The 11,463-nt window shown below is 58.2% G+C and overlaps 1 protein-coding gene across 4 annotated transcripts; it reads left to right on the top strand.

Moving 5' to 3' along the window:
• Positions 1-485: 485 nt before the first annotated feature.
• PRSS36 (serine protease 36) lies at positions 486-11,219 on the top strand. Of its 4 annotated transcripts, none has more exons than XM_054454342.2 (14): positions 486-613; positions 811-846; positions 1,074-1,236; positions 1,634-1,914; positions 4,499-4,665; positions 6,625-6,874; positions 6,991-7,120; positions 7,467-7,723; positions 7,816-7,979; positions 8,498-8,735; positions 8,848-8,989; positions 9,693-9,958; positions 10,035-10,156; positions 10,727-11,219. In XM_054454342.2, the coding sequence occupies exons 3-14, from the start codon at positions 1,232-1,234 to the stop codon at positions 11,003-11,005; spliced, it is 2,301 nt and encodes a 766-aa protein (XP_054310317.2). In that variant the 5' UTR covers positions 486-613; positions 811-846; positions 1,074-1,231; the 3' UTR covers positions 11,006-11,219. The 4 variants fall into 4 exon arrangements, with proteins under 4 accessions (XP_054310317.2, XP_054310318.1, XP_054310320.2 ...); XM_054454343.2 differs by having other exon boundaries at positions 10,035-10,149; positions 10,727-10,841; XM_054454345.2 differs by lacking the exon at positions 10,035-10,156 and having other exon boundaries at positions 9,693-9,771.
• The last annotated feature ends 244 nt before the right edge of the window (positions 11,220-11,463 follow it).

Genomic DNA, 11,463 nt, shown 5'->3' with positions numbered 1-11,463 from the left:
CCAATAGGTGTCCAGGAGCTAGGACACCTGTCCCCCACCCCCACCCTGGGCCTCCAGAGACGTGAGATGTGCGCAGGGCTCTGGGTGGGGCCTTCAGGCTCCCCAGCTTCCCCCTTCCAGCCCCAGATCCTCTCAGATTCCCAGAGATGGGCTCCAGCCAGGGAGGGTGGGGCTGCCCCTGGGACCATCAGGAGTCACGGGCTGCCTGGGCAGTGACAGAGTCCTGCAGGGAGCAGACCTTCACTTGGTTCTGCCTCTGCTGACTCTAGCCCCATGGCCCAGCACCTGCTTCTCCCCCTTGTGATGCTTGGTAACCTCAGGGGACAAGAGTGGCTGCAAAGGGTCTGGGTCCTGGCATCTGGGGGGCTGGAGAGCAGGATTCGTGGTTTCTGTGTGGGGAGCAGGAAGTCAGAGGGAAGGAAGTGAGGCAGCAGAAGTCGAGGGTGTATCAGAGGAGGGAGAGGGAGGCCTGGGTGCCCTGGGGATACGGAGGCTAGGAGGCTGGGGGAGGGAGTAAGGGAGGGCACATACTGAGTGCGAGTCGCCAGCCTCTTCCTGCCTGCCTCTGTCTTTCCAGTCATCAGTCCCATCCCAGGAGCCTTCCAGGACTCAGGTAAGGTAGCCGGACTGGGGGAAAGTCACGTGCAGAGGCAGAAAAGACCAGAGGACTGGCATGGGTGCTGGCAGGGGTTGCTGAACGGACAGGGAATTGGGAAGATAGGGTTGGGGGTTGGAGAGCAGGAAGTGGGGCTGGGCGGTGCAGGCCTGGAAGTCACAAGTGTCCTCCTCTCTTTCCCCTCTGGCTCCCAGCTGTCAGTCCTATCCAGGAAGAACCTGAAGATCTGGGTAAGGAAGAGGCCTTGGCACCCTCAGACCTTAAAGGAGGCTAAGGCTGGTCAGGCCATGAGGGAGGTGGAAAAGACCAGAAATGTAGACAAGCCTGGGTCCTCTATGTTCTTTATTCAGAGGGGCAAATTGAAGCGGGTGGAGGACGGGGCATCGTCCTGAGTTACCTGGGCTTCTGGAGTGGGGAACGCGAGGGGGGCTTTGGCTTCCACCGCTCCCCGTTGCAGACTGCGGGCGCCGTGAGCCCTCGGCCCGCATCGTGGGGGGCTCAAACGCACAGCCGGGCACCTGGCCTTGGCAAGTGAGCCTGCACCATGGAGGTGGCCACATCTGCGGGGGCTCCCTCATCGCCCCTTCCTGGGTCCTCTCCGCTGCTCACTGTTTCATGACGTGAGTATTCGCCCTGATCCCGGCCCCTCTCCGCCAAAAGCCAGCCCCGCCCCCGCAGTTCGTCCCCTCCTCCCGCCCCACTTCCGTCCTTAAGGATAATTTGGAGCCAAGCTGTCCCCAAAGCGAGGTGCTATTCGAGGCATCATGGTTCCCAGTGGGGCAAGGCTGCCGGACTGGTCCCACCACTCCACTCAATATCCGGGTCTGAATCCCATCTTTCCAATGATCCCCCCACCACCAGCTCCAAATCGGATTTGCTCTTCCCCTTTGAGGAGCATCAGCACCAAATCTGGATCGGATAGCACCTGCCCCTCTGGCTCTGAGCCCCTGCCCCCCCACAAGGGTCTGCCGCCTCCATAGGGTCAACCTAACCTCCTACTGCCCCGGTCGAGCGCAGGAATGGGACGCTGGAGCCCGCGGCCGAGTGGTCGGTACTGCTGGGCGTGCACTCCCAGGACGGGCCCCTGGACGGCGCGCACACCCGTGCAGTGGCCGCCATTGTGGTGCCAGCCAACTACAGCCAAGTGGAGCTGGGCGCCGACCTGGCCCTGCTGCGCCTGGCCTCACCCGCCAGCCTGGGCCCCGCCGTGTGGCCTGTCTGCCTGCCCCGCGCCTCACACCGCTTCGTGCACGGCACCGCCTGCTGGGCCACCGGCTGGGGAGACGTCCAGGAGGCAGGTGAGTGGGACGGGACAAGAGGGGAGGGCCTCGGGGAGGTGGGGCTTCGGGAGGTGAGGTTCCTAGGGCGGGGCCTCGGGAGGTGAAGTTTCTAGGGCGGGGCGTCGGGAGGTGAGGTTCCTAGGGCGGGGCCTCGGGAGGTGAAGTTTCTAGGGCGGGGCGTCGGGAGGTGAGGTTCCTAGGGCGGGGCCTCGGAAGGTGAAGTTTCTAGGGCGGGGCGTCGGGAGGTGAGGTTCCAAGGGTTGGGCCTCAGGAGGTGGGGCCACGGAGCGGAGCCTGGGGGGAGCTTTGGAGGGTAGGTTTCTGCGGGTCGGTAGATAAATCCCACACCGATCTCCATGTAGCCTTCTCCCCCCAAGGATTCTCAAACTAAGACCACGGAATCACCCACACGCACCCCATTCCCTCCTAACATTTCTTTCCAGTTTTTTCTTTGCTGGGTTTAGGCGCCGACTAGGGTTCCCATCCCAGCTCTACCATGTCAGACAAAGCACTTAACCCAGTACATTTCCTCCTCTGTAACACGAGGAGGGGTGGTTGGGTGGATTAAATGAGAAAATCCATGTAAAGTTCATAGGACAGTGCCTGGCATAGCAATAACCGATGCACTTTAGATATTTCACCTCAGGTAATCTATAGTAAAGCACTACAGCATAAGGCTGGCCTATAATAGATGTTCAGCAAATGCCAGTCTGTGCCTCCCTCCCATCCGCCTTCCTCCCATTCCATCCACCCCCACTCATCTGTCTACTCCCCACCTCCTCTCTTCTTCCTACCCACCATCATTCATTCAGTCATTCTTTCACTCAAGATATTTCTTGAGCACCTTCTACGTGCCAGGCACCGTGTTAGGCATTAGAGAGACACCAGTGAACATAAAAAGCCAAAATCCTGCCTTTTCAGAGTTTACATCCTAGCAGATAGACAAACAACAAATTCAATAAATAAGCACGCATTATGTTAGAAGGTGGGGGGGAATAGACCAAATCTCCATCCCCATCATCCCCATCACCCAAGCTTTCCATGCTCCCAGGGCCCCCACAAATATCCACATCAGCCGTGGTCAGACCTGTGCCCATCCTGGGGGCTTTGGGAAGGTGCTACAGGGGAAGATGCCACAGCCTCTGCTTGTGGAGGTCCCATCAGGGCAGGAGGTGATGAGGAAGCATCACTGTGAGCCCCAGGAAGTCTGTGTGAATGGGGCCAGGCCATCCTGACAATGGGAACCCAGCGAGGGAGATTTCTGCAGAGATTTTCAAAGAGAGGGTACATTGCAGGAAGATGGGGGGAGATGAAGGCCACCCTGTGGACCCAGATAAGGCATGTTAGATGAAGAAGGGCCAGGATGCCAGCCTGGAGTGAGAAGGGTACAGGCACCTGGGCTGCAAAGGCTGCTGAGGCCCGGCCATGAAGACCTTCAGATCAGACTGAGGGCCAGAGCACCCCACCAGCTCCAGGAATGCCCAGGACAATCCCCAACTTCCCTGGTGAGCCCCAAGTACAGCTTCAGCCATTACCTGACCTCAAATTCTTTTTTTTTTTTTAATTAATTCTTTTTTTCTTTTTGAGACGGAGTTTCACTCTTGTTGCCCAGGCTGCAGTGCAATGGCGCGATCTAGGCTCACTGCAACCTCCGCCTCCCAGCTTCAAGCAGATTCTACTGCCTCAATCTCCCAAGTAGCTGGGATTATAGGCACCCACCACCACGCCCGGCTAATTTTTTGTATTTTTAGTAGATACAGGGTTTCACCATGTTAGGCAGGCTGGTTTTGAACTCCTAACCTCAGGTGACCCGCCTGCCTCGGCCTCCCAAAGTGCTGGGATTACAGGTGTGAGCCACCGCGCCTTTGACTTCAGATTCTGAGTGAGTTGGGGAAGGAGTTCTGTCTGTACTTCCCCCCACCCCCTACTCCTTTCTGGATCCTGAAGCTGTTTCCATCAAAAGCAGGATGGGGCTGCGGCATCAGGTTTAGACAGTGCGATCCATTTATTTTTCTTGGTGAGATCAGAACTGAACTTGAGTAACATTCCTCTTCATTGCTGAAGTGAAGAGTGGATCAGAAGGCTGGGTCAGCTATCCAGGCCCAAAGCTATGCAGCCTCAACTAAGATAGTTGTTTAGAATGCCAAGAAGTCACAAATGAGAGGTTTTCATGAACTGGGAACTGACTGGAGGAGGGGAGTTGAGAGAGGAGACAGGGATGACACCCAGTTCCATGCTTGGCAACTCGGGACAGGACCATGTCAAGTCCGTATGGCATCTTTGTGAAAAGATGTCTCTGGACCAACACAACTCCACGTGAGAGCTCAGAACTTAATGGTTACATTGCATCCTTTGTTGCAGTGCCCAACCTGCACAACCATGCATGGCAGCTCTCACTAGGAGCTTGATGAGACCATTCCTGAGATGAAAAAGTAGAAAGAACAGATAGAAGCAGGAGGAGATGTGGTGAATGTGGTGGGCTGAGAGGCCATGGGGCATCTAGCTGATGTACAAGCAGCAGCCGCAGGGGGCAAACCTGAACCCTGGGAACTGGGGACGCCATACCTGCCTCACAGCACCTGCTCTCTGGTTCTGCCTCCAGATCCTCTGCCTCTCCCCTGGGTGCTACAGGAAGTGAAGCTAAGGCTGCTGGGCAAGGCCACCTGTCAATGTCTCTATAGCCAGCCCGGTCCCTTCAACCTCACTCTCCAGATATTGCCAGGGATGCTGTGTGCTGGCTACCCAGAGGGCCGCAGGGACACCTGCCAGGTGAGGGAAGGCCCAGGCACCTGCCTGGCAGGGCCAGAGTCTTAACCGGTGACAAATAGATAAATGACATCTCTCCAAGCCTCATCTGCAAAAGGAGGGCAAGATTGCCAAGGGATGGGGTTGACATGAAGTTTTTTGTTTGTGTATTTTGAGACAGAGCCTCACTTTGTCGCCCAGGCTGGACTGCAGTGGCGCAATCTCGGCTTACTGAAACCTCCCCCTGCTCCACCCCCACCGCTCAAGAGACTCTTGTGCTTCAGCCCCCCAAGTAGCTGAGATTACAGGCATGCACCACCACAGCCTGCTAATTTCACTTGCGCCTGGCCAAGTGAATTTATTTATGTATTTATTTATTTTATTTATTTATTTTTTGAAACGGAGTTCCTTTTTTTTTTTTTTTTTTTGAGACGGAGTCTTGCTCAGTTGCCCAGGCTGGAGTGCAGTGGCATGATCTCGGCTCACTGCAACCTCCAACTCCAGGGTTCACGCCATTCTCCTGCCTCAGCCTCCCGAGTAGCTAGGACTACAGATGCCCGCCACGACGCCCAGCTAATTTTTTTTTTTTTGTATTTTTAGTAGACACGAGGTTTCACCATGTTAGCCAGGATGGTCTCGATCTCCTGACCTCGTGATCCACCTGCCTCGGCCTCCCAAAGTGCTGGGATTACAGGAGTGAGCCACCAAGCCCGGCCGAGACGGAGTTTCACTCTTGTTGCCCAGGCTAGAGTACAATGGCACGATCTCAGCTCACCACAACCTCTGCCTCCAGGGTTCAAGCGATTGTCCTGCTTCAGCCTCCCAAGTAGCTGGGATTACAGGCATGTGCCACCACGGCCGGCTAATTTTATATTTTTAGTAGAGACGGGGTTTCTCCATGTTGGTCAGGCTGGTCTCGAACTCCTGAGCTCAGATGATCTGCCTGCCTCGGCCTCCCAAAGTTCTGGGATTACAGGCGTGAGCCATCATGCCCAGCTATTTATTTATTTATTGAGACAGAGTTTTGCTCTTGTTGCCCAGGCTGGAGTGCAATGGCACGATCTTGGCTCACTGCAAACTCCACCTCCCAGGTTCAAGCAATTCTCCTGGCTCACCCTGCCAAGTAGCTGGGATTACAGGCATGAGCCACCATGCCCAGCCAAGGCTGAGTGAATTTAAAAACCAAAGACAGCTTAGCCAGGAGCAGTGACTCATGCCTGTAATCCCAGCTAATCAGAAAATTGAGGCGGGAGGATCACTTGAGCCCAGGAGTCTGAGACCAGCCTGAGCAACACAGTGATACCTCATCTCAAAAAAAGAGACGAACTGGCTGGGCACAGTGGCTCATGCCTGTAATCCCAGCACTTTAGGAGGCTGAGGCAGGCGGATCACTTGAGGTCGGGAGTTTGAGACCAGCCTGGCCAACATGGTGAAAACCCATCTCTACCAAAAATACAAAAATTAGCCGGCTGTGGTGCTGTACACCTGTAGTCCCAGCTACTTGGGAAGCTGAGGCAGGAGAATCACTTGAACCCAGGAGGCAAAGGTTGCAGTGGGCTGAGATTGCACCACTGCACTCCAGCCTGGGAGACAGAGCGAGATTCCGTCTCAAAAAAGAAAAGAAGGAAAGAAAAAGAAAGGGAAGGAAAGAAGGAAGGAAGGGAGGGAGGGGAATTATTTGAGCTAGTAACGTCAAGAATCACTTGGCTCTGATGACAACTGCAGGATTATCTTGCGTGGCCTTGAATGCACTCCCCTGGTGCTCTTGGCTCTGGCTGCCATCGGCCTTCTGCTTACAGAATTTTCTTCTGTTTAGAGCCGCAGGGAATGCAGAGGACAAGGCCTAGCCAAGGAGGGTTTCTAGGAGAAGGGAGAAGGTGGTGTATGTTGGGCCAAAAGGAGGTGCAGGACCTTTTTGAGGAGGCCAGTATAAACGGGTGGGTCCCTGGGCTGACCCCTTGACATGCAGTCATCTGTCACTAGGGTGACTCTGGGGGGCCCCTGGTCTGTGAGGAAGGTGGCCGCTGGTTCCAGGCAGGAATCACCAGCTTTGGCTTCGGCTGTGGACGGAGAAACCGCCCTGGAGTTTTCACTGCCGTGGCTACCTATGAGGCATGGATACGGGAGCAGGTGATGGGTTCAGAGCCTGGGCCTGCCTTTCCCACCCAGCCCCAGAAGACCCAGTCAGATCCCCAGGAGCCCAGGGAGGAGAACTGCACCATTGCCCTGCCTGGTGAGTGGGCGGCACCCCTGGATGTAAGCGGAACATGGGAGAGTGAGTTGGGATGGAGACTGCTGGGAGTGATTGGGGTGCAGGAGGCCCACTGACCCAGGCCTCTCACCCCTCAGAGTGCGGGAACGCCCCGCGGCCAGGGGCCTGGCCCTGGGAGGCCCAGGTGATGGTGCCAGGATCCAGACCCTGCCATGGGGCGCTGGTGTCTGAAAGCTGGGTCTTGGCACCTGCCAGCTGCTTTCTGGAGTGAGTGAAAATCTAAGTTTCAAGCCGATCCTTGCCCGTCCCTACATCAGCCTGAGACACCATCCATTTGGCCCCAGCCCCTCCCCAGGGGGTGGGGGGGCCGGGGTCCCATTCGGAGGTGTAGGATCCAGCACAAAAAGAGGGGTCCTGGCCTGGCAGGGGTGGGTAGAGGCATGGTAGAAGTTCGATCCCGGAGGCGGGGGTATGAGTGAGCCGTTGGAATGGGGGTGGCGTGGGGATCCCGCCAGGATGCAGGATCCTCGCCTGGCGAGTCTAAGCCAGGGGTGTGAGGTTTCCAGCCACGTGTGCGGGATCCGGCCCACGTCCCTCGGCCCCTATTCTGCAGCCCCAGCAGCTCCGACAGCCCGCCCCGCGACCTCGACGCCTGGCGCGTGCTGCTGCCCTCGCGCCCGCGCGCGGAGCGGGTGGCGCGCCTGGTGCAGCACGAGAACGCCTCGTGGGACAACGCCTCGGACCTGGCGCTGCTGCATTTGCGCACGCCCGTGAACCTGAGCGCGACTCCGCGGCCCGTGTGCCTACCCCACCCGGAACACTACTTCCTGCCCGGGAGCCGCTGCCGCCTGGCCCGCTGGGGCCGCGGGGGTGAGCTGGGGCCCGGCGCTGGGCCGGGCGGCACCAGGCGGTGCAGGGGCAGTCTGGGCCGCAGCGCGGGCTCCCTGCCTTTTGCCTTCCAGAACCCGCGCTTGGCCCAGGCGCGCTGCTGGAGGCGGAGCTGTTAGGCGGCTGGTGGTGCCACTGCCTGTACGGCCGCCAGGGGGCGACAGTGCCGCTGCCGGGAGACCCGCCGCACGCGCTCTGCCCTGCCTACCAGGAGGAGGAGGAGGTGGGCAGCTGCTGGGTAAGCAGCGGGGGCGGGGCCTGCGGAACGCGGGTCCGAGAGGGCTCTAGGAAGAGGGCGGGGCCTGTGGAAGGCAAGTCCAAGTGGGCTCTAGGGAGAGGGCGGGACCTGCGGAAGGCGGGTCCGAGTGGGCTCTAGGGAGGGAGCGGGGCCTGGGGAAGGCGGGTCCGAGTGGGCTCTAGGAAGGGGCGGGGCTTGCGGAACTGGGAATGGGGCGGAGCCGGGGTGGAAGCGGGGCCAGAACGAGCTAGGGGCGGGGCCTGACCCTAGAGAACTTTTGGGAGGGAGCTGAGGCGGGCTCTGAGCCGGTGCTATGGTTTCTTTATCTCTGGATTTAAGGAGAATCCTAAAGTTAGGGCTGAATTCTTACACAAATTAGTATTTGGAGTCTGATTTGGAGAAGGTGGAACTTGATATTTCCGCAAATGGGAAAATCTGGAGTCCTGGAAAGCCCCAGGAGCTCTGATATTCTCTGCACACACGCAGAGGCAAGTAACACACGCACTTTGTTGCTGCAGAATGACTCGCGTTGGAGCCTTTTGTGCCAGGAGGAGGGGACCTGGTTTCTGGCTGGAATCAGAGACTTCCCCAGTGGCTGTCTACGTCCCCGAGCCTTCTTCCCTCTGCAGACCCATGGCCCATGGATCAGCCATGTGACTCGGGGAGCCTACCTGGAGGACCAGCTAGCCTGGGATTGGGGCCCTGATGGGGAGGAGACTGAGACACAGACTTGTCCCCCACACACAGAGCATGGTGGTGAGCAGGACGCTTTTGGGCCCTAGGGGCTCCTGGGGGTGCACAGACCCATGGCAGGGGCTCAGGGGTCAGCCATGGGGCCCCAACTGAGGTGGCCACCTCCTCTCCCTAGCCTGTGGCCTGCGGCTGGAGGCTGCTCCAGTGGGGGTCCTGTGGCCCTGGCTGGCAGAGGTGCATGTGGCTGGTGATCGAGTCTGCACTGGGATCCTCCTGGCCCCAGGCTGGGTCCTGGCAGCCACTCACTGTGTCCTCAGGTGGGTGTCACTCGTCTCCTAGGCAAGAGGCGGGAGGGGAGAATGGAACAGAGCCAAAGACTTGTTTTTGTTGTTTGTTTGTTTGTAAAAAATTAACAATGAGATCTTGCTGTGTTGCCCAGGCCAGCCTCAAGCAATCCTCCTGCCTTGGCCAGCGTACTAGGATTACAGGCATGAGCCACTGTGCCTCACCCAAAGGACTCTTAAAATAGTGGGATATTCTCCTTTAAGCATCTTACAGCTGAGCGCAATGGCTCACGCCTGTAATCCTAGCACTTTGGGAGGCCGAGGCGGGCAGATCACGAGGTCAGGAATTCAAGACCAGCCTGGCCAACATGTTGAAACCGCTCTACTAAGAATACAGAAATTAGCCAGGGGTGGTGGCAGGCGCCTGTAACCCCAGCTACTTGAGAGGCTGAGGCAGGAGAATCGCTTGAACCCGGCAGGGGGCAGAGGTTGCAGTGAGCCAAGATTGCGCCACTGCACTCCAGCCTGAGCGACAGAGCAAGACTCTGTCTGGGGTGGGGCATGAGGGAAGAATCTTACAGCACTGGGAGATGTTTTGACCTAGAAGGGAGGTTTGGAAGGAGGATGATGAAGGAGTGAGTGGCATGACCCCAGAGAGTCATCCTTCCCCTGGGCTGGGAAGGACTTTGCCAGCAATGGGAGGAGCAGAAGGTGACATTGGGCCTTGTTCCAACAGGCCAGGCTCTACAACAGTGCCTTACATTGAAGTATATCTGGGCCGAGCAGGGGCCAGCTCCCTCCCACAGGGCCACCAGGTATCCCGCTTGGTCATCAGCATCCGGCTGCCCCGGCACCTGGGACTCAGGCCCCCCCTGGCCCTCCTGGAGCTGAGCTACCGGGTGGAGCCCTCCCCATCAGCCCTGCCCATCTGTCTCCACCCGGCGGGTATCCCCCCGGGGGCCAGCTGCTGGGTGTTGGGCTGGAAAGAACCCCAGGACCGAGGTGAGACCCCCGGGTCACGGGTACGAGGAGTGGCTGGAGGCCAGAGCCCTGGAACAACTTTGTCTCCTCTCCCCAGTCCCTGTGGCTGCCGCTGTCTCCATCTTGACACAACGAATCTGCCACTGCCTCTATCAGGGCATCTTGCCCCCTGGAACCCTCTGTGTCCTGTATGCAGAGGGGCAGGAGAACAGGTGTGAGGTACAGGGGCCTGGGCGTCCTGGTGTAGGCAGGGGAAAGGCAGTGTTGGACTACTGTACCCTAGAGAGAGAGCAGGATTGGAATTTTTTTTTTTTTTTTTTTTTTTTGAGACTGAGTCTCGCTCTGTCACCCAGGCTGGAGTGCAGTGGCGTGATCTTGGCTCACTGCAACCTCCACCTCCTGGGTTCAAGTGATTCTCCTGCCTCAGCCTCCCTAGTAGCTGGGATTACAAGCATGCACCACCACACCTGGTTAATTTTTGTATTTTTAGTAGAGACAGGGTTTCACCATGTTGGCCAAGCTGGACTCAAACTCCTCACCTCAAACGATCCGCCCACCTTGGCTTCCCAAAGGGTTGGGATTACAGGCGTGAGCCACTGCGCCTGGCCAGGATTGGAATTATTGGGTATTTGGCCCCAAATGGGACCCTAGCTGGACCCTGGAGAGAAACCAGGGACCTGGATGTCTAGGGATGCAGACCAGAGTGCTTCGTGGCCAGACCCTGGGGAAAAGGGGAGGGGACCAAGAGGAAGGGCAGCAGACCCATGTGGCCTCGCTCCAACTCTGCAGATGACCTCAGCACCGCCCCTCCTGTGCCAGACGACGGAAGGCTTCTGGGTCCTCATGGGCATGGCTGTTCAAGGGAGCCGGGAGCTGTTTGCTGCCATTGGTCCTGAAGAGGCCTGGATCTCCCAGACAGTGGGAGAGGCCCACTTCCTGCCCCCCAGTGGCTCCCCACACTGGCCCACTGGAGGCAGCAACCTCTGCCCCCCAGAACTGGCCAGGGCCTCGGGATCCCCGCGTGCAGTCCACTTCCTGCTCCTGCTGACTCTCCTGATCCAGAGCTGAGGGGCTAGGGTCCCAGCACCACTTCCCCCTTCTCCGCCCTCTACTTCCCACCCAGTAGGTCTGGAATGTGGCCCAGCCAGCTGGGACCTCAAGGGCCCCACCCACCGAGATTGCAGCGGCTCTGGCTAATTGGGCCTCAGTGCCCAGGCTATTTTGAACCCAGGAATCCTTGGGGGTGGTGGGAGGAGCGGACAATAAAGGTGTAAACACAGGTACCTGTGTGGCCTTGTGGCATCGCTGTGGGCAGGCTGAGGGGCTGGGCATCAGAGGCTAAGCGGGAAGCCCAAGGGGGAGGTCCCCTCCCTCCTCCCTCCTCTGGCCTCTGAGTCAGGCCTTGGGCTCTCAGGAAATGTACCCTGATAACCTGGCAGCGATTCCTTCATTCCTGTCCCAGGGCAGGGAAGTCGGGTGGCCAGCTGGCTGTGTGTCACCTGCCCAGTGGAGTCAGCACCCTCGGC

The sequence above is a fragment of the Pongo pygmaeus genome, chromosome 18 (genome assembly GCF_028885625.2).
Source record: "Pongo pygmaeus isolate AG05252 chromosome 18, NHGRI_mPonPyg2-v2.0_pri, whole genome shotgun sequence".
Classification (NCBI taxonomy): domain Eukaryota; kingdom Metazoa; phylum Chordata; class Mammalia; order Primates; family Hominidae; genus Pongo; species Pongo pygmaeus.
This window is presented reverse-complemented; position numbering and strand designations above follow the sequence as displayed.

Bases quoted from the DNA above. Each gene is read 5' to 3' on its own strand.
- PRSS36 (XM_054454342.2), top strand. The intron at 7,980-8,497 runs GTAAGCAGCGGG...TTGTTGCTGCAG, and splicing joins AGGAGGTGGGCAGCTGCTGG to AATGACTCGCGTTGGAGCCT. The intron at 8,990-9,692 runs GTGGGTGTCACT...TTGTTCCAACAG, and splicing joins GCCACTCACTGTGTCCTCAG to GCCAGGCTCTACAACAGTGC.